This window comes from Moschus berezovskii, chromosome 25, assembly GCF_049115385.1.
Source record: "Moschus berezovskii isolate FMDL1 chromosome 25, NW_MosBer_1.0, whole genome shotgun sequence".
NCBI classification, from domain to species: domain Eukaryota; kingdom Metazoa; phylum Chordata; class Mammalia; order Artiodactyla; family Moschidae; genus Moschus; species Moschus berezovskii.
The window spans coordinates 7,927,045-7,952,621 of NC_142484.1; the positions used below are offsets into that span (position 1 = coordinate 7,927,045).

The following is a 25,577-nucleotide window of genomic DNA, read 5'->3' on the forward strand; positions in this document are numbered from 1 at the left end:
GGGCTCCAAAATCACTGCAGATGCTGATTGCAGCCATGAAATTAAAAGACGCTTACTCCTTGGAAAGAAAGTTATGACCAACTTAGACAGCATATTAAAAAGCAGAGACGTTAATTTGCCAACAAAGGTCCGTGTAGTCAAGGCGATGGTTTTCCCCGTGGTCATGTATGGATGTGAGAGTTGGACTGTGAAGAAAGCTGATCACTGAAGAATTGATTCTTTTGCACTGTGGTGCTGGAGAAGACTCTTGAGAGTCCCTTGGACTGCAAGGAGATCCAACCAGTCCATTCTAAAGGAGATAAGTCCTGGGTGTTCATTGGAAGGACTGATGCTAAAGCTGAAACTCCAACACTTTGGCCACCTCATGCGATGAGTTGACTCACTGGAAAAGACTCTGATGCTGGGAGGGGTTGGGGGCAGGAGGAGACAGGGACGACAGAGAATGAGATGGCTGGATGGCATCACCGACTCCATGGACATGAGTTTGAGTGAAATCCGGGAGTTGGTGATGGACAGGGAGGCCTGGCGTGCTTTGATTCATGGGGTCGCAAAGAGTCGGACATGACTGAGCAACTGAACTGAACTGAACCCAACCCCAGGTTAAAGGGATTAAAACAGGCTCAACCAATAGGAGCAGTGACTTGCCTGAGGCCACATCGAGCTGGGATTGGAATCCAGATCCCTGACCTTTGGGCTTCAGGCCAACTTTTGGTTTTAGATTTCAGTAGAGTTCATCTCTCTTGTAAGGCTAAAATGGGATTATAATTACCTGTGAGTATCTCTTAAGTCATCATGATGGAAGGGATCTTGTGTGACCAAACCTGTAAGGCAAGAGTGGGTAAATGTTTCTGTAAAGGGCCAGAAAATAAATATTTTAGGCTTTGCAAGGCTCTGTCTCACATACTCAACTCTGCTGTGGCAAGAAAGCAGCCCCAAGGAGTTTCTTGCTGGTCCAGTGGTTAAGAATCTGCCTTGCAATGCAGGGGACACAGGTTCGATCCCTGGTCAGGGAACTAAGATCCCATATGCTGAGGAGCAACTAAGCTGGCACTGCAATTAGAGAATCGGTGGGCTGCATGACACAAGGAAGATCCCACGTGCTGCAGCTACGCAGCCAAATTAATTCATTAAAATTTTTAAAAAGAAAGCAGCCCTAGAGTACTTAATCAAATGAGCATAGGTATCTTCCACTAAAACTTTATTTGTGGACAAATGTGAATTTCATACGCTATTTAGGTCATGAAATCTTACTCTTTTGGGTATTTCCAACTATTCTGATATGTAAAAACCATTCCTGGTTCAAGGGCTGGACAAAATAATAAACCCCTGCTCAAGGGGGTTAGAATCCATTCTTTATTGGATTTTAGGATTAGAGATATTAAAAGTTGTTATTATTATCACAGGGAGAAAGGCTGGAGGCCTGACCAAGTACAAAGAGAAGGGAAGATCCGTTAATCTCCTCTCACCATTCCAGGTGAGACCTTCTTCATTATGGGCTCATAGCAACCTTTATAAATCTGTTTCCTTTTCTACAAAATGGTTACAATAGTCTCTACATTAGAGGGTTGCTGTGAGGGTTGAAAGAGATAGAGAAAGGTTAAATGTTTTGCAAAATGCAAATCACTTCAGTTCAGCCGCTCAGTTGTATCCTCCTCTCTGTGAACTCATGGACTGCAGCACGCCAGGCTTCCCTGTCCATCACCAACTCCCGGAGCTTGTTCAACGCATGTCCATCAAGCCGGTGATGCCATTCAACCATCTCATCTTCTGTCGTTCTCTTCTCCTCCTGCCTTCAATCTTTTCCAGCATCAGGGTCTTTTCCAATGAGTCAGTTCTTCACATCGGGTGGCCAAAGTATTGGAGCTTCAGCTTCAGCATCAGTCCTTCCAAAGAATATTCAGGACTGATTTCCTTTAGGATGGACTGGTTGGATCTCCTTGCAGTCCAAGGGACTCTCAGGAGTCTTCTCGAACACCACAGCTCAAAAGCATCAATTCTTCGGCGCTCAGCTGTCTTTATAGTCCAACTCTCACATCCATACATGACTACTGGAAAAACCATAGCTTTGACTAGACAGACTTTGGTTAGCAAAGTAATGTCTCTGCTTTTTAATATGCTGTCAAGGTTGGTCATAACTTTTCTTCCAAGGAGCAAGTGTCTTAATTTCATGGCTGCAGTTACCATCTGCAGTGATTTTGGAGCCCCCCAAAATAAAGTCAGCCACTGTTTCCATTTTTTCCCCATCTATTTGCCATGCAGTGATGGGACCAGATGCCATGATCTTAGTTTTCTGGATGTTGAGTTTTAAGCTAACTTTTTCACTCTCCTCTTTCACTTTCATCAAGAGGGGCTTTAGTTCTTTGCTTTTAATATTCTAATGAATATTCAGGACTGATTTCTTTTAGGATTGACTGGTTTGATCTCCTTGCAGTCCAAGGGACACTCCAGAGTCTTCTCCAACACCACAGTTCAAAAGCATCTCACACGCTAGCAAAGTAATGCTCAAAATGCAAATGTTTTCACTTAATTGTTTCTAGAGATGAGTGCTGGGCCTCTGACACTAAGCAGTCCTCTAGAAAGCTTTTACTAAGTTTAATGGGACACCGTCCCTTTAAATCCTCCTCAACCACCTCAAGTACCAATTGGACAAGTTCGCACATGCGCATTCCCTTGACGGGCTGGCACCTCAGGCTACAGCCTTCCCGGAGCCCGTAGGAGAGGTTAAAGGTCCACCCACACAGAATTTATACGCAAGCGTAAACCAATATTGGGAGCTCTATATCGTACTGGGAGCCCAGTCTCTTTTTCGCGCTTGAAGGCTCCGCCCCCGCGGCCAATCAGTAGGCCTCGCCCTTTGCAGTGACCAATGGCAGTGAGCGTGGGGGGCGTGGTCGGGCGTCCGGGGGTGCGGCCTGGCGCTAAGAGGAGCGGCGGGGTGAGCCGGGGGCTCTAGTGAACAGCGCAACCGGACGGGGAACGCTGGCAGGCGGCGAGTGGACGCGGCCCGGGCCCGGCGGTCCCCGAGATGTCACGATGGCTGTGGCCGTGGTCGAACTGTGTGAAAGAGCGGGTTTGCCGCTACTTGCTGCACCACTACTTGGGTCACTTCTTCCAGGAGCACCTCAGCCTGGACCAGCTCAGCCTGGATCTCTACAAGGGCAGCGTTGCCCTGCGGGATATACATCTGGAGATCTGGGTGAGGATCCGAACCCGGGAAGGGTCAGACTCGGGGGGCTCAGCGGCCTGAGGTTGCCTGCGAAAGGGTCGACCTAAGGGACCAGGCACCGGAGTGGAGAGGCCTTGGGCGTCCGGCCCTTTCCAGGGGTCAGAGAGACCCCAGCCAGTCGCGTCCAGAGCCAGAAGCTAGACAGGAAGGGGTCCTTGACTCTTCTTCGCTGGAAGAGAAGCTGAGGCTGGGGAGCCGGACGTCACTTCTCTGGAGAATGCCAGGATAAGCGTATCAAATTGGGGGCCAGAGTTGAGGGTGTTGTCAAGGGGCTAAGGAGAAGGTGAGGAGGGATTGCAGGAACTCGGGGGCTCTGGTGGGACCAGGCCAGGGATGTGGCAGAGTTGGGACATACAGCTGGTTGGGAAAGTCTGGAAGGGGTCCAGGATCCTGCTGTGGGCACCTGTGGGAAAGGTGCCCTGACCTCCTGACCCCACGTCCCGGCTTAGTGGGTGGTGTTCATCTCCGGATATGGATGTCAACAACCGCGTCAGCACCCTTGTTGATCAACACTTTGTGTGACTGCCACTGCTGCCTACTTCCTGCTTTGGGGAGAATGGGATGGACCAAATGGGTGTTTGGGGAGGGGCTTGGGCATCAGCATCTAGCATCACCTAGAGGAAAGCCCTGGAGGAAAGGTGGAGAGGTCTGGCCTGAGGCAGAGAGGAGAAAGATTCTGGGCAAGCAGAGAGGAATAAGGTCTGGGTCACAGGCCTGAGGCTGGGGGCGGTAAAGAGCTGTGACTCATGGTACAGCTGACCTGGGAAGTTGGAAAGGAGCCGCCATGTAGAGGCAAAAGACCAGGGCTAGCACTGGGTAAGCCCTCAAGTCCGGAGCAACAGAGGTGGGCAAGGGGACAGGTGGTGGTTGGTGGTTTAAACGCTAAGTTGTATACTACTCTTTGCGACCCCATGGGCCCCCCCCCTCCCCCGTAGCCTGCCAGGCTGCTCTGTCCATGGGATTTCCCAGGTAAGAATACTGAAGCAGATGCCATCGAACCCGGGTCTCTCGAATTACAGGTGGATTCTTTACCAAATGAGCCACAGGCAAGCCCCCATGAGGACAGGGGCTTCTCAGTTTTCTAGGGGAGCAGACAGTGTGCCTCCCCTCAATATAATCTAGGCAAGAGGAGTTGGGCTTTATGGTAGACCAGGCCTTCCTGAGCAAATGTGGAGCAGAGGAGACCCCCAGGCCCAGAGTTGGTGACCCTTCTTACCTGTGAATCCCAGTGCAGAAGACCTTTTCTGACATCTAACCTCAGCTTCTTAGGCTTTCTCAGTCTTTCTACACTCCTACCTGCCCTGCCCTCTGGTTGGGGAGTGAATTGACGCCTAGCTAGGCTACTTTCCTTCCCGGCGTCCAGGGAGGAGTTGACCCCTGGTGGAATGCAAGTTCTTTCCCAATATGCCCACCCTTCTCCAAGCTGCTAGGCCTGCAGCCCCTACCTTGTGGACCCCCAGAGAAGCCTGGTCCCTGGGGACCCTGCAATAGGAGGGAGAGAGAAGCCCGGGTCTCAGTCTCGGTTTCCAGAGTACACTGGGTGACTCGACGAGTCCCTTCTGTTTAGACCTCAAGTTTCCGCATCTGTGGGTCTCTGGGTAAGGAATTTGGAATTGATCTCTGTGGACCTTCTGGTTCTGCCGTGTATTTTATTCATGGATCCAACAAAGGTTTACCGAGGCCCTCTCCAGGTGGCACCACACAGTGCCTAGAGTCACACCGAGAAGGCAGGTGGGCTCCTGCCACCGGGGACCTCCCAGACCGGTGCTGACCCTCTACTTGTAACGGGAGGCTCTAGCCTTGTGCCTCAGAGAGAGGTGCAGCTACACCAGGTGGGAACTGGGGGTCCCCCTCCAACTCAGGTCACCCCTGCCTGCTTCTCCTGGATACTCCCCTTAAACCCCATGCTCGCCCGGGTGAACGTGGGCTGCTGCAGTCTTGGCTGGGCCTTTGCACATGCTGTTCCCGTGCCTGGAACCCTCCCTTCCATCCCCGCTGCCTGGCTCCCTCCTCTTCCTCCTTCAGCTCCCCCTTCCTCAGGTTTGAAAGACTGGGTGGGGGACTGTACAGTAATAGGGCAGCCAAGAGTAGGGATCAGTTGAGCCAAGGTAGAATTTTGTAAGTAGCACACGGAAGGATGGGAGAGCAAGGGTGCTCTCCAAGGTGGAACGGCCTGGTGAGGAGTGCGGTAGCCAGGGAGACAGCTGGGTTTGGGAGTCCCTGAGCTGGCTTTGTCTCCTGTTTTCTCCCAGTCTGTGAATGAGGTACTGGAGTCTATGGAGTCGCCACTGGAGCTGGTGGAAGGCTTCGTGGGCTCCATTGAAGTGGCCGTGCCCTGGGCTGCCCTGCTCACCGACCACTGCACTGTGCACGTGTCAGGCCTCCAGCTCACCTTACAACCCCGCCAGGGCTCAGGTAAGAGCAGGGAGAAGCTCAGGTTGGGGGGTCGGGGAGGGGAGCAGACAGTGGGAGTGGGCCTGGGCACCCAGGATCTGACTGGGCCCGCCTGTCCTGAGACCCCTCTTCCTACCTACAGGGCCAGGGACCGCCGACTCACAGAGCTGGGCCTCGTGCATGACCACGAGCATGCAGCTGGCTCAGGAGTGCCTGCGGGACGGGCTGCCTGAGCCCTCTGAGCCACCGCAGCCCCTGGAAGGACTGGAGATGTTCGCCCAGACCATCGAGACTGGTGAGTAGGCCCCTCCATGGCCCTTAGCACAAGGACCTCAGGCAACACCCTGCTGCCTGACACGGAAACTGTCTGGCCTTCACCACTCTGCCTGACCTGAGACCCCCCTCCTCACCCCTCAGTACTGCGAAGGATCAAGGTGACCTTCTTGGATACTGTCGTGAGGGTGGAGCACTCACCGGGCACTGGGGAGCGTGGCGTGGCAGTGGAGGCCCATGTGCAGAGGTAAGGGCAGGCCAAACAGGTGGGCTGTGTGAATGGGGAGGGGAGCGAGGGGCTGCTGAATGGCCCTGGCCCTGCCTGCCTCCCCATCCCAGGCTCCTAGGAGGTGTCAGGGCAAGTCTGAGTGGGCCTGGGCTGCGGCCATGGCAGAGGGAGGTGGACTGTGCTGGGAGCCTGGAGTGGTGTCCGGGGGCCAGGTGGTGCAGGGTCAGGGTGGCTGGGCCCCCAGGATCAGGTCACACGCTGAGGGTCTGAGGAGCAAGAGCTGGCCGTGGAGTTCTAGGATGGCCTGGCTGCGATGCGGTAGCTCAGCAGAGCAGGCCAGATGTCACTGACCCCAGACTTCTAGAATATGGTGCGTGGCGGGGGACCCCAGCTCGCGGTGGCCCAGGCACTATCTGATCCTCCACCCCCCAGACTAGAGTATTGTGATGAGGCCGTGCGAGACCCAAGCCAGGCACCCCCGGTGGATGTGCACCAGCCTCCTGCCTTCCTCCACAAGCTGCTGCAGCTGACAGGGGTCCGTCTGCACTTCGAGGAGCTCCCGCAACAGGTGGGCCGACTCTGGTCCTCACAGTCTCTTTCTCCTTCGAATCCCTGTCCTCGCTGGCCCTTGACCCACCTGTCCCTCTCCACCCCTTCTGACCATGTGCGTGCTCTGTCATGTCCGACTCTTTGCAGTCCCTTAGACTGTAGCACACCAGGCTCCTCTGTCAATGGAATTTTCCAGCATACCGGAGCAGATTGCCGTTTCCTCCTCCAGGGGATCTTCCTGACCCAGGGGTTGAACCCACATCTCTCACGTCTCCTGCATTGGCAGGTGGATTCTTTACCACTGGTGCCACCTTGACCACATCTTTTCGATCCCTCCTCTCCTATATCTCGTCTCCCAGGAAGGACCCCCAGAGCCGCCCTTGCAGATCGGCAGCTGCTCAGGGTGCCTGGAGCTAACAGTGAAACTGAAGCAGAATGAGGCCTTCCCAGGCCCCAAGGTGGGTCCCCAGACCCCCGGGGACAAGGAAGTATACCCCATTTCAGTGTTCTTCTCAGCAGAGCTGGCGCTTCCCTGGGACAGAGCGAGGTCATTGGAGCGGGGGAGCTCACTGCCTTCTAGGCAACTGGGGAATCAGGGAAACAGAGTGAACTCAGAGTCGTCAAGTTGGGGCCAGGGTCGCACCGCTAGTTGGTGGCCGAGCTAAGCCTGGTGGCTGGCAGGCTGCCTCCTCAGGGTGAGGGCAGGTGGGTGGCCACAGCGGCTGGCATGGGCTCCATGGTTGCTCGCTTCTCCCCTAGCTGGAGGTGTGTGGACAGCTGGGCTCCCTGCACCTGCTCCTGACCCCACGGCAGCTCCAGCAGCTTCAGGAACTGCTCGGTGCTGTGAGCCTTGCAGGTGAGGCGTCTGGGTAGTCATGGGGCAGAGGAGGATGGCTGGGAAGGGGCAGGCAGATGGGACTGACACAAGGCCATGTCCTCTCCTGCAGACCCCGAGAGCCTGGTGGACAAGCTGAACAAAAGCCGCCCGCTCGGTGCTGAAGACCTGTGGCTGATCGAACAAGATCTGAACCAGCAGCTGCAGGCGGGGGCTGGAACTGAGCCCCTCAGCCCAGACCCCCTTTCAAACCCCCTTGTCAACCTGGAGAGCACTGGTGGGTGTGGAGCTAGACCTGGCAATTGACGGGAAGTCTGGGATGGGTGCAGGGGTCGGGGGCCTATCCTGGCCGTCTCTGAGACCCCTTCCTCTGGCCCACAGACCTCTTCTTCTCCATGGCAGGCCTCACAAGCAGTGTGGCCTCAGCCGTATCCGAGCTCTCGCTCTCTGACGTAGACCTGGGCTCCTCTGTGCACAGTACCACAGCCTCCCGCCGGCTCTCTGCCCAGGCCCCACCAGCCGGTGAGTCCTCCCAGGTCAGGGAGAGCTGGAGGAGGGCGCGATGTCGGATCATGTTGCTTATGTGCGTGCAGGAGGTCTGGGGGTCCACCGTTGGTGACCTGGTTCTGGGGGAACGCTCAGGGGAGGTGGCAATGTGATGGACAAAGCCTGGATTTCAGAGTCAGCGACACTGGGAGATTCCCTGGGGGCTCAGGCGGTAGAGTCAATGACATTGGCCCAAGTACTTAAACTCTTGGAGACTCAGTTTCTCCTTTCATGAGAGATAAAATCTGACCCCGCCAGGCTGTATGTTTGAAAGTTTATATGTCTCAGGTACTGGGTAAGTGCTTTATCCTCCAGTTGGTCCAGTTTCCTTGAGCAGGTTGAATCGAGCCTGGACTCATTGTCTGACATAACGAGGCTTCGTGTCACCCCTGCCTGGCCAAGCTCCCGGTCGGAGTCAGGGTTCACCTCGGCCAAGGCTTCTCCCAGCCCCAAGCCCAAGTGTCTGACTGTCACTTGACCTGGGGTCCCCACGAGCTCTGGGGAGCCTCTGGTGAAGCCTTTGTCCTCTCAGGCAGGACAGCCCCGGTGCCCCCCTCGAATACCCTGCGCCCCGACTCACTGCTGAAGATGACCTTGGGGGGTGTGACCCTGACCTTGCTTCAGACATCTGCCCCATCTTCTGGACCACCTGACCTCACCACCCACTTTTTTGCCGAATTTGATGCCGCCGTGGATGGGTCCTTCGGCTCCCATGACTTGCACCGTCTCCGACCGCGCTTCCAGAGGGCCTGTCCTTGCAGCCATGTCCGGTACAAGCCCAAGGCAGGCCTGAGCACAAGGGGACTCCCCGAGCCCCTGAAGTCCCCCCTTCTGATGCCCAGCTTCTTCCCCGTAGGCTAACGGGTGCCGCTGTGCAGCTGTCCTGGGAGCTGCAGACAAGCAGGGGCCGGCGGGTCACCAGCACAGAAGTGCACTTCGGGCAGCTGGAGGTGCTGGAGTGCCTGTGGCCCAGGAGCTCCTTGGAGCCTGAGTACACAGAGGTGAGGGCTGACAGCCTGTGTGTGGGCTGCGGCTGGGCCTGGAGGTGAGGGTTCAGCCTAACCCGAACATCTTCCCCGTCCCTGCCCAGATCCTGAGCTTCCCCAACAGCCTGCGATCTCAGGCCTCAGCTCAGCCCTGTGCTCACCTGCGCCACACACAGACCCTGCGCCGGGTGCCTAAGGTAACCTACCCGACTCCAGGCCTGGGGGCCCTTGGCTGTTTGCTGTGGGTTGCCCCCCACCGGCCTCCCCTGGTGCCTCCCTGCTTCCACCCTCTACCCCATTCCCTGTGCTCCATCCAGAGTACACCCCCACCCCAGAGCCCTGATATACCTCTGGGCCACGTGCATGCTATCCTCTCAGCCCCTCTCCTGGTTCATGGCAAAGCCCTGCCAGCCCGTAGGGCTGGGGGTGGTAGGTTCTGGGCAGCATGGTTGTCTGCTTTGAGCAGGCCATGACACCCTGCTCCCCTTCTAGGAGCTCCCTTCCCCGAGCTCGTCTCCTCACAACTTGGGAGGGCTCTGTGTTCTTCCTGTTTTCGCTCAGGGGACCCCTGCCCATCCTGCCCTCACCTCCCCTGCCACACAGCCCTCGCTGACCTGAGCACCCTCCCCCTCAGAGCCGTCCCCGGCGCCCACCTGCCTGCCGTTGTCACTCAGAACTGGCCCTGGACCTGGCCGACTTCCAGGCAGATGTGGAACTGGGGGCTCTGGACCGTCTCGCTGCCCTGCTGCGCCTGGCCACTACACCCCCTCCTGAGCTGCCTGCGGGCCTGCTGGTGAGAGGCCCAACCGGGGTGGAGAGCGGGCCACAGATCCTCCCACTCCTGACCGTGGGGATGGGGGGTGGCCGCAGCTCTGATTCTCCCCCCGCAGACAGAGCCCCCACCGACAGCCGAGCATCACACGCTGGTGCGGCTCTCGGCACCCCGGGCCACACTGCAGCTGCGCTTCCCTATTGCTGACCTGCGGCCTGAGCGGGACCCCTGGGCGGGCCGGGCCGTGCGGGCTGAGCAGCTGAGACTGGAGCTGACTGAGCCCCAGTTCCGGTCAGAGTTGAGCAGTGGGCCTGGTCCCCCAGCCCCTACCCGCCTGGAACTTACCTGCTCTGACCTGCATGGTAAGACTCCCCCAGGAGACAACCCCTTGGGCAGGGGGCTGAAGCCTCTGGGAGAGGTGGGCTTGGGGCCCCAGAAGGGGCTGGGTCATGAGTGGGGTCCAGGCCTCATCTGCTTTGTGAGGCACCCTCACTGCCCATTCCCCGGGCTCCTCTGTGCAGTGGGCAGAGTGGACCATTTATCCCAGGGCCGTTGCAGACTTTGGGTGCAAGGGAGGGCACAGGTCTATAAAGAATGAAACACAGTTGTCGTGGGCAAGGCTCCAGGCCTCCACTGACCCACCTGGCATTGAGGAAGAGATGGGGAAAGGGGGCAGTGACGACACCCAGCCCTCCCCATCTCCTCCAGTCATCTATGAAGATGGAGAGAAGCTGCCCATCCCCTGCCTGCGGGTCTCCAAAGCTCTGGATCCCAAGAGCCCTGGGCACAAGTACTTCCTGCCCCAGTAAGTCGGGGCTCTGGAAGGAGCAGACAGGAGAGGAGGGCTTTGCTACCGAGGGCAGCAGGAGGCCCTGCAGGCCAGTGACAGGCCTGTGCCCTGGCAGGGTAGTGGTGACGCTGAACCCCCAGCTCAACGCACAGTGGGAAGTGGCCCCGGAGAAGGGAGAGGATCTGGAGCTGTCGGCTGAGAACCTGTGTGACCTTCGGGAGCCTGAGCCCTCGCCCTTCTCCTCCAAAAGGACCATGTACGAGACAGAAGAGGTGAGGTCCAGGCTTTCTGAGTCTCTCGGGAGCCACTGCGGCTGTGGGCCAGGGCAACAAGACCACCTGCAGGGCCAGATAACATGTGACTCAGTACCAATGAGAATTTCACGTCTTCCATTGTCTCTGGTCAATGAAGAGTCAGAAATACCATAGCTTGTGGGGCCCGAGAGTGAGGGGCGTGGCGAGGGCAGCGCCCTGGGCCACAGGCCTTAGTGGGGACGATTATGACCCCATCCCATCAGCCATTTCTCAGCAGTGGACATTTGGGCCTTGGGATCCTCTTCTCTGAAGGCGCTGAGGGTCAAGTGAGAGGCAGTTAAGCACCTGACCCCTGGTCCAAACGGCTTAGGTTCGAATCCAGGCTACACCACTCAGTGGCTGTGTCATCGCAGGGGATTGTCCAACCTCCTGGAAAGTGAACAACAGATGAGCTTCTGCATCTCGAGAGTGGGTGTAATGACCCGACTCACGGGCCTGCCGTGAGGATAGAGGAGGTAACATAGATGCGGCCCCTTGGAGCAGGGTTCGCCTGCAGTCAGTCCTTCAGACCAGACAAGATGGCTGTCACACATCCCAGCAGAGGAGGCTCGTGTGAATGACGGTTGGAGTTCAGGAAGCAAATTCTAAGTCTGGCAGCAGGCCCTGACCTCTCTTGCATCCCCTTCCCTGCTCTCCCCACCCGCCCCACTTCCCACAAGATGGTGATCCCTGGAGACCCTGAGGAGATGAGGACCTTTCAGAACCGGGCCCTGGCGCTGTCCCGCTGTAGCCTAGAAGTGATCCTGCCTGCCGCCCATGTCTTCCTGCCCAGCAAGGAGGTCTACGAGAGCCTCTACAACAGGTGATGTTGTGGGCAGGGCGGGGGTGGCCAGGGCCTGGGCTGGGCCCCCCTCACTGCCGTGGTCCAACTGTCCTCCCAGGATCAACAACGACCTGCTCATGTGGGAGCCTGCAGACCTGCTTCCTGCCCCCGCCCCTGCCGCAGCCCCAGCCGGCTGCCCAGATGCCTCGGGCTTCTGGCACGACAGCTTCAAGATGTGCAAGTCTGCCTTCAAGCTGGGTAGGAAGGGTGCTCCGGTGGGGTCCCAGGGCCCGGGGCAGACCCTCCCCCCACCTCCAGGTCTCCCTGCCACTCAGCTCCTTGATCTCACCCTAGACTCGGACTCGGACGATGAGGACACCCACTTCTCAGTGGGGGCATCAGGTGCCCCCCAGCCCCTTGCCCGTGAGTCCCGGAGCCCTCGTTCCCAGAGTACCTTCTCTGCACTGGTGACGGTGCTGAAGGGCCGGATCACCGCCCACTGTGAGACCAAGGTGAGGTGTAGAGGAGAGGAGGACAGCCCAGCGGCAGGGACCCCCGACTCCAGAGCCCCCACTGGCAGGAAAACAGTCCTGTGTGAGCTGCTCCGAGTTGTGAATGTGGGAAACAGAAGCCCCACTGGGGTCCGAGTGTGGCCTGCCCATCCATTAGCACCCACCTGCCCCCCTGACCCACCCATGCCACCCCACCCATCCCATTAAGCCCTGTCAGCCGTTTACTAGCACCTGCCATGTGTAAGGAACTCATGATTAGCGTTAGGTAAGGCTCGGGGTCCGAGCAGGCACCATCCGGGGCTTTCAGGTAGACAGGGAGGGTGACCCTTCTCCTCTGGGTGCTGCCCCGGACTTGCAGCAGTCTGGAGAGCGGCCAGAGCCAATCCTAGTCAGACCAGGGCTCTGGAGGCCCCCTGACCCTGAGGGCATGGGGGCTGCTGAGAAACGCCTCTGAGGCCAGGCTGCGTGCTCTGTCTGCAGGACGAGTGTGGGAAGCGGCTGGAGAGCGTCCACGGGGAGCTGGTGCTGGACGTGGAACAAGGCACCATCTTCAGCGTCTCTCAGTACCGAGGCCAGCCAGAGCTTGGCTACTTCTGCCTGGAAGCAGAGAAGGCAGCACTCTACCACCGAGGTGTGAGGGCTGGGAGCCAGTTGCCATGGGTTCCAGGGGTCCATGGTTAGGGGTGGCCTCTCAGGAGGGATGTGTGCCCTGGGTAGAGTGGGTCGTCCACCAACTGGGCAGGGGAGCTCACCAGATACCTCCCCAGCGGCCGTGGATGACTACCCACTGCCCGGTCGCCTGGAGCTGCCTGCCTTTGCTCCCCCGGCCCAGCTGGCCCGGACCATCTACCCTTCAGAGGACGGGGTGACTGAGCAAGGAGCCTCGGGCCGCAGAGGCCAGGGCCGGGGCCCCCACATGCTGTCCACCGCGGTGCGCATCCAGCTGGACCCCCACAGGAACGTCAAGGTACAGGCCCACCTTCTTCCAGCCCACCTGTTTGGTCAGGGCTCTGCCTCCTGGGTCCCTGGGGCTCCCGTGCTGACTCTGCCCTGCCCCCCAGGAGTTCCTGGTGACCCTGCGGCTGCACAGGGCTACCCTGCGCCACCGTGTGGCCCTGCCAGAGCAGAGCTGGCACTCACAGGTGAGCCCAGGGGGTGTAGCGGGCAGGTCTCCAGGCCTGGATGAGGCAGGTGTGAGGGGCAGGGGCTGGGCCAGAGCTGACCTTAGACTGGAGCTGACTTGTGGGTGGAGCCCCTGGGCCAGGGTGTGGAGGACAGCTGGTGAGCAGCAAGTAGGGGGCTGGGCTGGGAAGGGGGCTTGGGGAAGAAAGAAGCTCCCGCACCCTCACATAACTCTCCTCTGGCCCCCAAAGTTATTGGAGTTCTTAGATGTCCTGGATGACCCCGTGCTGGGCTACCTGCCTCCAACGGTCATCACCATCCTACACGCCCACCTGTTCTCCTGTGCCGTGGACTACAGGTACCCAGGCTCGGGGCCTGGGGCTAGGGCTGGGGCCAGGCTCTCCTGAACAAGGAACCTGCCCCAGCCCAAATGTGACCCCTTTCCTCCCAGGCCCCTCTACCTCCCCGTACGTGTCCTTGTCACTGCTGAGACCTTCACCCTCTCCAGCAACATTGTCATGGACACCTCTACCTTCCTGCTCAGGTATGCAACTCCTCCTGCCCAAGCCCCCCCATCCATCCCACCCCAAGTCGGCTATAACTACCCCTTCCCCAGGGTTCCACATGCCTGCTGTGTGCCCTCAGGCCAGTCTGAGCCTTTCTGTGCATCTGAGTGATCCCTCTCTGAGGAAGTCGAGGAGGTTTCACCTACCTAGAGGCAGTCAGACCTCTGAGGCAGAGTGTTTGAGCTCTTGCCTGATAATCTCACTTCTGGAGGTCGTCCTCGGGATAAAAGAAAGGATAAGAAGGGTGAAATATAAAGCCTCCGTGGTATAATTTAAAATAGTCAAAACTTGTAAACAGTTTGCTGATGACCCCAAACTATGACCTAAGACAGTAAACATGGCTTTGTGCTCAGTCACTTCATTCGTGACCAACTCTTTGCGACGCCATGGACTGTAGCCCGTCCCTCTCCTCTGTCCATGGGATTCTCCAGGTAAAAACACTGGATTGGGTTGCCATGCCCACCTCCAGTGGATTTTCCTGACCCAAACATGGCCTACCCAACCTTTAAAGTCAAATTTAAGAGTAACATTGAAAAATGCCATCAAATAATATTTACTGAAAAAAATAAGATATAAAGCGAAAAAATATATATATATATATTTTAAAGATTTTTGGGGGTGTATTTGTATACATCTCCGTGTCTTCACGGAAAAGACTGGAAGGAGATGGATAGCTATCCCTCAGTAGCCACAGGGGATTGCTTCCAGGACCTCTCATGACACCAAAATTCAGGGGCACTGAAGTCACTTATATAAAAGGGTGCAACATTTGCGTGTATCCCATGCACATCCTCCCATATTCTTTAAGTCATCTCTAGATTACTTTTAACACCCAACACAGTGTAAATGCTACGTAAGTAGTTGCTAGCATGCAACAAATTCAAGTTTTGCTTTTTGGAACTTTCTGGATTTTTGTTTATTTGTTTGTTTTGGTTCCCTGACTAAGAATGGATTTTTTAAAATATTTTTGATCTGCAGTTGATTGAATCCTCAGAAGCAGAACCCCCAGAAATGGAGGGCCAAGGTTCTGTTCTCAGAATCTGAGATTAGCTTTATTCTTACACGTTTAAAAGCAGTAGGGGGAAAGCAGGACATTTCCCTCCCAGGGCTGCTGTGAGTTCCAGGTGAGATGGACGAGCTGGACAGATATGCAGAAAGAGAAATGCTGCCCAGTGTCCCCGAGTGCCTGCTGGCTAGGCCTGTGGTCTCCCCATTGTACAGACAAGAACACCAAGGCCAGAGAAGGGCCAGCACTAGTTTCTTGTCAGCTTGGGATGCCCTGTCATGGCCCCCTCTGCCTGTCTCTGTGAGCCCCACCTTCTTAGGAGCTGTGGCCCTGCAGCGGCTCCCGGCCCTTCTCAGCCCTGTTCCCCGCCAGGTTCATCCTCGACGACTCCGCCTTGTACCTGTCCGACAAGTGTGAGATGGAGACCCTGGATCTGCGGCGAGGTGGGCAGGGCCTAGACTGGGCTCCCTCCCCTTTGAGGGACTGTGGCCCTGGCCACCCCCAGAGTGGCCAGACGTCGTCCCCCAGCTGCCGGCCAGGTTCTCAGCGCCCACAGATGCACGCACGCACGCACACCAGGGCGGCACCCACTCAAACCCTAGACTCTCCCACCAGGGTCGGGGCTGGGTAGGAGGAGGCAACAGGGCCCTCTTCTGCCTTCTGCCTCAGATTACGTCTGTGTCTTGGACGTTGACCTCCTGGAACTCGTGATCAAAACCTGGAAGGGGAACACGGAGGACAAACTGGTGAGTGTGGCTGGCGCCCAGGGTCTATCAGGGTCCCTAGAGCCAGAGCAGGTGTCTGGGCAAGGGAGCCCTCAGGGCAGCACTTTCGCCCATCTGCTGTCTCTTTTGCTTCTGCCCTGGGGCCTGGGCTCAGGTCACAGTCCCTGGCAGCCCTCCCCTGTGGTTATCGGCCCTCCTGGGAAGGGTCCGGCCCTAGGCAGACATCCCTCCATAGGTACCCCGTCAGCACAGAGCAGCTGTAGCCCAGAAAGAGCAGGACCTGAGGAGGCAGCCCTTGGGGGTCCCTGATTTCCCTGTCTGTAAAAGACAGTTACTGGCCTGGGGGCTCAGTTGGTAAAGAATCCGCCTGCAATGCATGAGAGCCAGGTTCAATCCCTCGGTGGGGAAGATCCCCTGGAGAAGGAAATGGCAACCCACTCCAGTATTCTTGCCTGGAAAGCCCCTTGGACAGAGGAGCCTGGTGGACTACAGTCCATGGGATCGCCAAGAGTCGGACACACTGAGCGACCAAACCCCTACCACAGGCCCCGGCTCACCGGGCTGAGGTGCAGGACTCGGGAGCCTGGAGGCACAGGAGAGACCTCCAGTGCCTCCTCGGACAGCCCTGGGCGAAGCCCCTTTTCCCCTCAGGCTGAGTGCGCGCGTGTGTTCAGTGGGTTGCTGGCTGACCCCCGCCCTGCCCTGCCCTGCAGAGCCAGCCGCTGTTCGAGCTGCGCTGCTCCAACAACGCGATGCACGTGCGCAGCTGCGCTGACTCCTGTGCGCTGCTGCTCAACCTGCTGCAGTACCTGACGCGCGCGGGGGACCTGCATCCCCCGCCCCGGCCGCCCAGTCCCACGGAGATCGCCGGCCAGAAGGTGCAGGTGAGGCCCGGCCCCACCGCTCCCGAGCCCCGCCCTGGCCCCGCCCCACCCTGGCCCCCACCAGGGCCCTGGTGATGGGCACGCTCTGGGGCCCGCCCCTCCCTCCTAACGTGAGCTCACCAGTGCCCCCCTGCCCCGCCCAGCTCTCAGAGAGCCCCGCCTCCCTGCCCTCGTGCCCGCCAGTGGAGACAGCCCTCATCAACCAGCGGGACCTGACGGATGCCCTCCTGGACACCGAGCGCAGCCTGCGGGAGCTGGCGCAGGCCTCAGGTGGGGTCGGGGTGCGGTGGGGCCAGCAGACGCAATCAGCACCCACACCAGGCAGCCCCCTCACCCGGCCCCTCTCTCCGCCACAGGCAGCCCCTTCTTCCAGGCCTCTCCAGTGTCGGTCTACCTGTTCCCCGGAGAACGGAGTGGGGCCCAACACCCCTCGCCCGCTGCGGGGGCCCCCGCTGGCAGCTCGGGGTCCCGCTCTGGGGCCAAAGAAGGTGAAAAGGAAGAGGAGGGGGATGGAGACACGCTGGACAGCGATGAGTTCTGCATCCTGGACGCTCCTGGCCTGGGCATCCTGGTGTGTGGTGGGCAGGCTGGGCAGGGCCAGGAAGAGGGTGCTCAGTCCTGGGCCCTCCTAGAGCTCCCACTGTGAGAGAGGCAGGAGGCGGTCACCATCTACGGGGATGAGGGTTGGAACCACAGGTAGGGCTGAGAAGGGCCACCTGGGGAGGCAGCCCTCACTGTGGGCTTGGAAGAAGTTGACGAAGGTCCAGAGAAAGTGACAAGGCATGGCGTCCAAAGAAGTTGACAAAGGTCCAGAGGAAGTGACAAGGTGTGGCGTCCGGGGCAGAGGGGTGGGGACATTGAGGGTCAGGAGGAAGAGGAACAGGGCAGATAGCAGGAGGGAAAGGAGACCCATTTGCTGTGAGGGTGCTGGCCTCGGCCGCCCAGTGCCAGTGGGAATGTCCGAGCTCATTCCCACTGTCACTTGCAAGCAAGATCTTAGTTCAGGGAGGCAGGGCTGGCAGGAGCACGGGGCACTCAGGCCTCTCCGGGTCACGGCCCGTGAGACTCCTTTTGTGAAATGGGAGGAGGGGTGTGAGGATGGGGGAAACAAGCGGCCTGGGCCGGGGGAGCTGCTGTGCCCACGTACTCATGTGGCGTCCCCCCTGCAGCCCGCCGACGGGGAGCCCGTGGTGACGCAGCTGCACCCAGGCCCTATCGTAGTGCAGGACGGGCACTTCGCGCAGCCGCTGGGCAGCACGGACCTGCTGCGGGCACCTGCCCACTTCCCCATGCCCAGCAGCCGAGTGGTGCTGCGTGAGGTCTCCCTCGTCTGGCACCTCTATGGGGGCCGAGACTTTGGCCCCCACCCTGGCCACAGGTGAGAAGGAGCAGGTGCGGGTGGCAGCAGGGCCCGCAGGAAATGGGGCCTGGGCTGGGGTCCCGTTCTGACCTTCGGCAGCTGGTGACCTTGAACCCAAGCCTCATCTTCTGGCCTTAAGGCTTCCTCTTCCTCATGCCCCGCCTACCTCCCAGGGGGAGGGTCTCTGGCCCCAACTCTGACCGGAGGGAACGTGGGAAGGGGGTTCCCCCTAAGTCAACTCATCCCCTGTTCCTCTGCCCAGGGCAAGGGTCGGCCTCTCAGGCCCCCGGAGTTCCCCTTCTCGCAGCTCCGGCCCCAACCGGCCCCAGAACTCCTGGCGTGCGCAGGGGGGCAGTGGGAGGCAGCACCACATCCTTATGGAGATCCAGCTTAGCAAGGTGAGGAGGGGGCTCAGGCAGAGACAGCAGGGGTGGGGACCCGGGTCAGCAAGGTGAGCGGCGGGCTCGGGCACAGAAGGCAGACTGGGTGGGGGACCAGAACAGGCCCTTCCCTCCCTGCTGCCCAGCTACCGCTTCACTCCATGGAACCTGTGGATCGTACACTCTGTCAGCTGCTGCTGTGCTGTTCTAAGTGCTGGATGCATCAATGAGCAAAGCAGACAGAAACCTGCCTTCCTGTCCCTTGTGTCATAGTAGAGGGAGCCTGATAAGACTACACATGCGTGTGCGCTAAGTCATTTCAGTCGTGTCCAACTCTATGGACAGGCTCCTCTGTCCATGGGATTCTCTAGGTAACAATACTGGAGTGGGTTGCCATGCCCACCTCCAAAGACTGTGTATACTCAAATGTGATAAGTGCTTGGGGAATGTGAGCAGGGAGCACTGGGGAGGGCTGGAAAGTCCTCGTGGAAATGTGCCGTTTTGCACAAAGGTGTGAGGAAGTGAGCCAGGAGGAGGTTTTCAGGAAGAGAGCACAGCATGAGGGCTACAAGCCAGGAGCATCCCAGGAGCGTGTTCTGGGCCCAGCAAGGAGGCCAGCAAGACTGCCACTGAGAAGGGAGGGGAGCAGTAGGAGACGAGGCCAGAGATCCGACCCCAGGAGCCTCACAGGCCCTGAGGACTGTGGGCGGCTCTGGGTTTTACCAGAGGGACGGCAGAACCACAGGGTGGGCTGCTGGACTGAGTGTCCATGAGGGAGAGAGCAGGCCAGGCTGGCCTGAGAAATGGTGCAGGTCAAGGGCCTCTTACTGAGAGCGAGCCCTCACAGACCCACTCCCCGAGCTGGCAGGGGCGCTGGTGCTGAGAGACCTCGGGTGGAAGTGCTTCAGAGGGGTGGCGAGGGCTCCTCGGACTCCAGACAGGCCAGGGAGCTGGAGACAGCGCCGAGTGATGGGGAGAGAAGGCTGGGGCAAGGGCCTGTGGCTGAGGGAGGCTTTGACTTGTCAAGAGCAGAGAGGCCAGGGTGCTGCACATCAAGGGCAAGGGCCGAGGGCTGGCTTGGAGGGAAATCGTGGCCTGGCAAGGCCACGGGGAGGAGTCTGCAGGCGTGGGGTGGGCGGGCGAACACTTTAGGAAGGTCCCTCTGGGTGGAAGGAGAAGGGGCTGGAGAGGAAGAGCAGGGGAGTGTTCAGGGGAGAGGGAACGCAGCCCCGAGGCCAGGTGCGGCTGCGGAGGTGACAGAAGTGCGGAGGGACTGGAGGAGTGTGTAGAGGGGGCAGGGCTGACAGCCGTGGTGATGGAGGGACGCCGGGTCTGCCCTGAAGAGTGATGGGGCTGCTGGTGCCACTCGGGGGATGGGAGGGCTGTGAGAACGGGGCCTGCGGCTTCACCAGAGGCTGCGTGCGCAGTGCCATCGGGACAGCTGTGTGGGGCTGAGACTGGGGGGTCAGGGGAGGGCTGAGAGTGCGGGGAGCTGCCCGCTCAGGCTGCCTTGTGCCCCACAGGTGAGCTTCCAGCACGAGGTGTACCCGGTGGAGCCAGGCCCAGTCGCCCCCGGCCGGGAACGGGAGGAGCAGCCGCTGTCCCGCCAGGTGTTCATTGTGCAGGAGCTGGAGGTCCGCGACCGGCTGGCCTCCTCCCAGATCAACAAGTTCCTGTATCTCCACACGAGCGAGCGCATGCCGCGGCGCACCCACTCCAACATGGTACGGGCGCCCAGGGCCACAGATGTCCACACATAAGCCTGCAGGCGCGCGCACACACACACACGCACCCCAGCTCTTTGTGAGTACGGGAGGGTTGGGGGGCACAGGCGGGCTTTGCTGAGGGAACAGGCTCTGCAGGAACAGCTGGGTGAGCGGTGGGGAGGTGGGGGCCTGAGGCCCAACGGGGCCCAGCGCTCACCTCCTGCCTTCAGCTCAAGGTCAAAGCGCTGCATGTGGCCCCCGTGACCAACCTGGGGGGCCCCGAGTGCTGCCTCCGCGTCTCACTGCTGCCCCTGCGGCTCAACGTGGATCAGGTGAGCGGGCCATGTGGGGACAGAGCCTGAGCCGAGCCCGCTGCACGCCCCCCCCCGCCTCTGAATCTGACCCCCTCACTCCCTGCAGGACGCCCTGCTCTTCCTCAGGGACTTCTTCACCACCCTGGCAGCCAGCATCAACCCCATGGTCCCGGCAGAGACCTCCGCCGAAGGTAAGCAGCTGGGCCGGCAGTGGGCAGGCCTGGGCCTCCTGCCTCTCCGCCATGCCTGGGCCCACCCCTGGTCTGTCCCCACTGTCTCCCCTCCAGCTCGCCCTGAGACCCTGGTCCCGCCCAGTGGCCCCCAGGAAGGGCAGCCCGAGGGCATGGAGACTACCAGCTCCCAGGAGGCCGCAGGCGGTAGGCACGGTATCCCCCCTGCCGAGCAGCGGCCCATCTACTTCAGGTAGGGCGTTGGGCCGGGGACCCCGGGCCAGGCCGCAGGGGGCCAGGCCAGTGACCTCAGGGCCCTCTCCCCACTCCCCATCCAGGGAGTTCCGCTTCACGTCTGAGGTGCCCATTTGGCTGGATTACCATGGCAAGCATGTCACCATGGACCAGGTGGTGAGTGTCCCCGTCCTGCTGTGGCCTGGGGAGGCCAGGGGGCCAGGCACCACAGGCCGCTGTCAGCCTCTAGAGGCTCTGGGGGTCCGGGCCGGTCCCTGGGCCCCAGGGTATAAACTCTAGCTCCTCTCCCCTCCCCAGGGCACTTTCGCAGGCCTCCTCATCGGCCTGGCCCAGCTCAACTGCTCCGAGCTGAAGCTAAAGCGGCTCTGCTGCCGGCATGGGTGAGCCTCCAGACCTCTCACAGGGCCCCCTCTCTGTTCCTGACTCGGGCCTTGGCCAAGACCTCACCTTTCTGGCACCTCAGTTTTGTCCTCCGTGAAATGGGCTCAGTTGGAGCTGCAGGGTGTGTTGGGGTGTCTTGGGTCCCTCTGGCCCTGTGACCCCTCAGTGAGGAGCCCTGCTCCGCCCCGCCCTCCTCTCCCCGCCCCATCCCAGGCTCCTGGGTGTGGACAAGGTGCTGGGCTATGCGCTTAATGAGTGGCTGCAGGACATCCGCAAGAACCAGCTACCTGGCTTGCTGGGGGGCGTGGGCCCCATGCACTCGGTTGTCCAGCTCTGTGAGTATCTGACTTTGGGGACTCTGGAAACTGCCATACTTGGGGAGCCTAGAAGCCGTTCTGGGGAGTAAGAGGATGAGTTCCTGCAGCAGGGTAGGTGGGAGCAGCCTTGAGCATCTCTAACCACCCCGTACCCCCAGTCCAAGGGTTCCGGGACCTGCTGTGGCTGCCCATTGAGCAGTACAGGAAGGACGGCCGCCTCATGCGGGGGCTGCAGCGAGGCGCTGCGTCCTTTGGCTCGTCCACAGCCTCTGCCGCCTTGGAACTCAGCAACCGGCTGGTGCAAGCTATCCAGGTGAGTGGACCCCCAGCGTCCAGGGCAGAGAGGCTCTGCTCCATGGTGCCCAGTTTCCTCCTCATAGCTCTACCAAGCGTGGGCAGTCTGGACATGTGAGATCTTAGGAGGGACAGTCATAGAGATAAGAGGCCAAGTGACCGGCCTGGAGCCCCCGTGGCTCCTGTGTGGGGGCATCAGACCCCCAGCTTCAGAGCCCACTAGGTGTCCATTCATGGCTCTGTCCTGACGGGGAGGGAAGGGGCTGGTTCTCTTGAAAGAACCAGGGATTGACTGTTGCGCTTCACCAGGCCCAGGGGGGAAGCCCGGGGGTTATCCTGTGAGCAGTTGTAGATGAGTTTCCTGGGTTCTGGAGTAGAGGGGGCCGGACGGACAGGTCTTTGTGTCCATTCTCAGAAGTGAGGGGGGAGCATGCAGATCCTCGGGGCAGTTAGGATCTCTCGAGAGGAGGCTGGAAGGATAAGCAGGTATCTGAGGCCCTCCCAGGGCAGTGAACTGGGGTGTGGCCTGGCCAGGTGAGGAGGTCGGGTGAGGGGAATGATTCTGTGGGTGAGCGAACAGAGGAGCCAGCGAACAGACAGTCAGCTCGGTGACAGCTCGGTGATCTGCAGGGGTGGGAGAGGGGACCCAGGTCTCTGTCAGGACCGCTCCTGGAGCTCACAAGGAGCAGGTGGGGAGGGCAAGGCGCTGGGCTCCAGCTGCATCTGTGGCACCCCCAGCCAGGCAGGAGGAGGGGTGTGGGTCCAGGGGACGTTCGGGGAGTCCCCTCAGGATCCATGAGGTCACCCGAAACCCCCCTGACCTGGGGGCTGGGAGCTTGGCAGGCCCCCAGGAGCAGCGTGGTGCAGTGTGGCTGTGGGGGAGGCACGGATTGGGGGGGGCAGTGGGCTCCCTCCAGGTCCTGTCTCCTCATCTGGTGTCCCCATGCCCCCAGGCCACAGCTGAGACCGTGTATGACATCCTGTCCCCAGCGGCACCTGTCTCGCGCTCCCTGCAGGACAAGCGCTCTGTGCGGAGGCTGCGGAAGGGCCAGCAGCCCGCCGACCTCCGAGAAGGCGTGGCCAAGGCCTACGACACGGTTCGAGAGGTAAGGAGGCCCAGCCCCGCTCCCAGTCCTCCCACATCCACACCCATACCCCCACCACGGACCCCCGCACTGACCGCCGGCCTCCACAGGGCATCCTGGACACAGCTCAGACCATCTGCGAGGTGGCGTCTCGGGGCCATGAACAGAAGGGGCTGACCGGTGCCGTGGGGGGCGTCATCCGCCAGCTGCCCCCAACCGTGGTGAAGCCCCTCATCCTGGCCACCGAGGCCACGTCTAACCTGCTGGGGGGGATGCGCAACCAGATCCTCCCCGACGCACACAAGGACCACGCTCTGAAGTGGCGTCTGGACGAGGCCCGGGACTGAGCACGGGCCCCAGGGACCCCACCTCGCCCAGCCAGCCCAGGGGGCACCGCGGCCCCCTGCCGGATGGGTCAGGCCTTCAGAAACGGACCAGGAAGGACCCCGATGGGCCCACCCGCTGCCAGCCGCTGTGAGAGTGGACCTTCCCTGCCTGGGGCCTCAGCCCTGTCTCTGCACTTTTCCTCCCGGGAGAAAGGCCACAGCGCCCCCCACCACCACCTGGGCCCACACCGCTGCCTTGTTCCAGAATGGAGGCTCTCGGACCCGGACCCACTCAGCCAAGTGTCTTTCTGTGTTTCGGCAGGAGATGGGGGCACGGACACCGTGTGGCTCAATGTATTTTTAAGCTCCTTGAGCGTGTGGGTCAGTGTCTGCATGACGTGGAATAAACTGCCCACTGCCAGCCCCTCCTGTGTACCTGCAGTGCCCCAGCCTGGACCTGCACCGCCCTGTCCCCAGCTTTGTACCCAGCACCGCCCAGCTCACCACCAGGGGTTGCCATACCCTCTCCACCCACCCGGCAGGAGAACAGCCCCCCACCCACCACCACCACCACACCCACCGCCCCCGGCCTCGAACCCAGCCACCTGCCCGCCTCTCTGCTCCTCCCCTCCGCTGCCCTGTTGCTGCACTGGGCCCCTTGCCCCTCTCCTGGGGAAATGCCACCCTGGCACCACTTGTGACCTGGTGGGTGCTGAGTGGAGAGGAGAGGAGGAATGGTCCTTGGAGCCCACCTCACCCAGACCACATTTCTTGGCCCCTCCCCCAGAAAGCCCAATCCAGCCCTCCCTGGGATGCTGGGAGGGCACTGGACCAGAGCAAAGGGTAGGACTGTGCAGGATCCCAGGGGGGCTGAGGCCCCGACCCTGTGACCTGAGGCCTCGCCCTCGGTCTCTGAGCCTCAGGCCCCTCCAAGTCATCTCTGCCCAGCTGACCCAGGGGCCAGGAGGTCAGTCAAGGCCATTCCTGGAAGGCTGGGCCCTCTGGGGCTGTGCCTGCTTTCCTTAGCAGGTTTTCAGGTGACTGGAACCTCTGTCCTGGGGTCCCAGGAGCGGGCAGGGTGCTGGGGACGACACTGTGGCTGGAAGGGGGCCTGACTGATTTTTCACAGAAACACTCGGGGTCGGGGAAGTGGCTATCGCCCGCCCCCTGCAGCACCTCTGTCTTTGTCTCTGGTGAACAAGGAAGAAGGGGCCGCTCCGCCGGGCCCCTCCCCACCCTGTTCTCCAGGAGCACTGCGCTGAGATGGGAGGGCCCGTGGGGAAACAGGCCCAGATTAAGAGGCGTAGAGAATGCTCACCTTGCCGGGGCGTCAGCAAAGCCCCCCAACCTGCTTTGTGTCCCTGGTGGGCCCTCCTCGGTGAGGACCCGGGCACCAAATGAGCGGCGCAGTTTTGCCCTAGTGGCCCCCAGGGTCCCCACAGCCCACAGTCACGTGGGGTGGCGGGCCACGCCGTGACAGGGGAGCGGGGTTTTGATGGCTGGGATCTGATGCCACCAGGACAGGCAGGTGGGGCCCAGGCTGATGCTTCCTGGAACTGCCCCACCCTGCCCGAGCACAGTCCAGGGTTTGATGCCCTTCGAACTGCACTTGTGATCGGTATTGACAGGCGGCAGGGTAATCATTAACTGAAGCCAGGGGCTGGGCCAACGGCTCAAAAGGCACTGGGCCCAGAGTGGCCCCACTTCCTCCTCGTGCCCCGAGGGCCAGCCCAGCACCCAGGTAAGAGCCTTCCCTGAGGAGTTAGGTCCCTGCCGCCCCTCTGCCCACCCACCCCGTTGCTCCCGAGCCCAGCCCGTCTAAGAAGGAAGGGCCCCAAGGCAACTTCTGGGTGACCCAAGCGAGTCCCTTCTGCCCCTGGGCCTCGGTTTCCACCCATGGGACAAGGGTCAGGACTCCTGAGTGGACGGCGGGCGGCATCTCTGCCGCTGCTCCTGCCTCTGCCAGACCAGGCACTTGGTCTTGCCTGCGGGTCTTCGAAAGAACCTGTTCTGTGACCTTGGGCAGCCTCCTCTGCCCTCCAGGGCCGGTTTCCACTGCTGGGAAAGGGGTCCATAGCCTAGGTCCACTCTAAAAGCTCCAAGTCCCAGGTCCTCTTTCTCCCTAGAAGCTTTGGGGTCTCCAAAGAATCCCCTAGGCCTCACAGGACCGGCACTGTAAGGGGCCAGAGCCTGTTTGGTGGGGATGGGAACACACTGCAGGGGAGAGGGCTGGGGCCCGGGGCCAGTTCAGGGACCCCAACCAACACCGCCTGCTCTCCTCACTGGGGGAACAGACCCAAAGGTGGAAGGGGAGGTGGCTCCCCGACAGCGCCAGCCAGGGTGACCTCACATGCCCTGGTATGAGAACCAGCAGCGGCTCAGAGAGGTTAAGCCACTTGCTCAAGGTCACGCAGCTCCCAGGACCCTGCTGGCTGTCGGGCCACAGAGGTGCTGAGTGCTCTCCCAGAAGGCAGCGGCTGATGGCCCTGTTCTTAGC

At 60.3% G+C, this 25,577-nt stretch overlaps 1 protein-coding gene across 1 annotated transcript; it reads left to right on the plus strand.

Annotated features, from left to right (window-relative positions):
- Positions 1 to 2,928: 2,928 nt before the first annotated feature.
- Positions 2,929 to 23,501, plus strand: ATG2A (autophagy related 2A). Its single transcript, XM_055415594.2, has 41 exons — positions 2,929 to 3,196; positions 5,479 to 5,641; positions 5,763 to 5,915; positions 6,038 to 6,140; positions 6,555 to 6,690; positions 7,031 to 7,129; positions 7,431 to 7,527; positions 7,619 to 7,783; positions 7,888 to 8,028; positions 8,585 to 8,822; positions 8,909 to 9,053; positions 9,143 to 9,235; positions 9,673 to 9,831; positions 9,929 to 10,172; positions 10,519 to 10,615; positions 10,716 to 10,872; positions 11,574 to 11,716; positions 11,796 to 11,935; positions 12,032 to 12,189; positions 12,670 to 12,820; positions 12,957 to 13,156; positions 13,251 to 13,331; positions 13,563 to 13,669; positions 13,763 to 13,855; positions 15,256 to 15,326; positions 15,553 to 15,629; positions 16,322 to 16,492; positions 16,636 to 16,762; positions 16,849 to 17,063; positions 17,662 to 17,870; positions 18,115 to 18,250; positions 19,756 to 19,956; positions 20,169 to 20,270; positions 20,359 to 20,443; positions 20,540 to 20,675; positions 20,761 to 20,833; positions 20,975 to 21,057; positions 21,272 to 21,393; positions 21,534 to 21,688; positions 22,623 to 22,775; positions 22,865 to 23,501. The coding sequence occupies exons 1-41, from the start codon at positions 3,026 to 3,028 to the stop codon at positions 23,099 to 23,101; spliced, it is 5,787 nt and encodes a 1,928-aa protein (XP_055271569.2). The 5' UTR covers positions 2,929 to 3,025; the 3' UTR covers positions 23,102 to 23,501.
- Positions 23,502 to 25,577: the final 2,076 nt, after the last annotated feature.

What these genes read in the sequence shown, in the direction of transcription:
- ATG2A (XM_055415594.2), top strand. Translation starts at nt 3,026, where the DNA reads ATGTCACGATGGCTGTGGCCGTGGTCGAACTGTGTGAAAGAGCGGGTT. An exon ending in GGCAGCACTCTACCACCGAG is followed by an intron (nt 12,821 to 12,956) that starts GTGTGAGGGCTG and finishes ATACCTCCCCAG; the next exon opens with CGGCCGTGGATGACTACCCA. An exon ending in ACCTCTACCTTCCTGCTCAG is followed by an intron (nt 13,856 to 15,255) that starts GTATGCAACTCC and finishes GTTCCCCGCCAG; the next exon opens with GTTCATCCTCGACGACTCCG.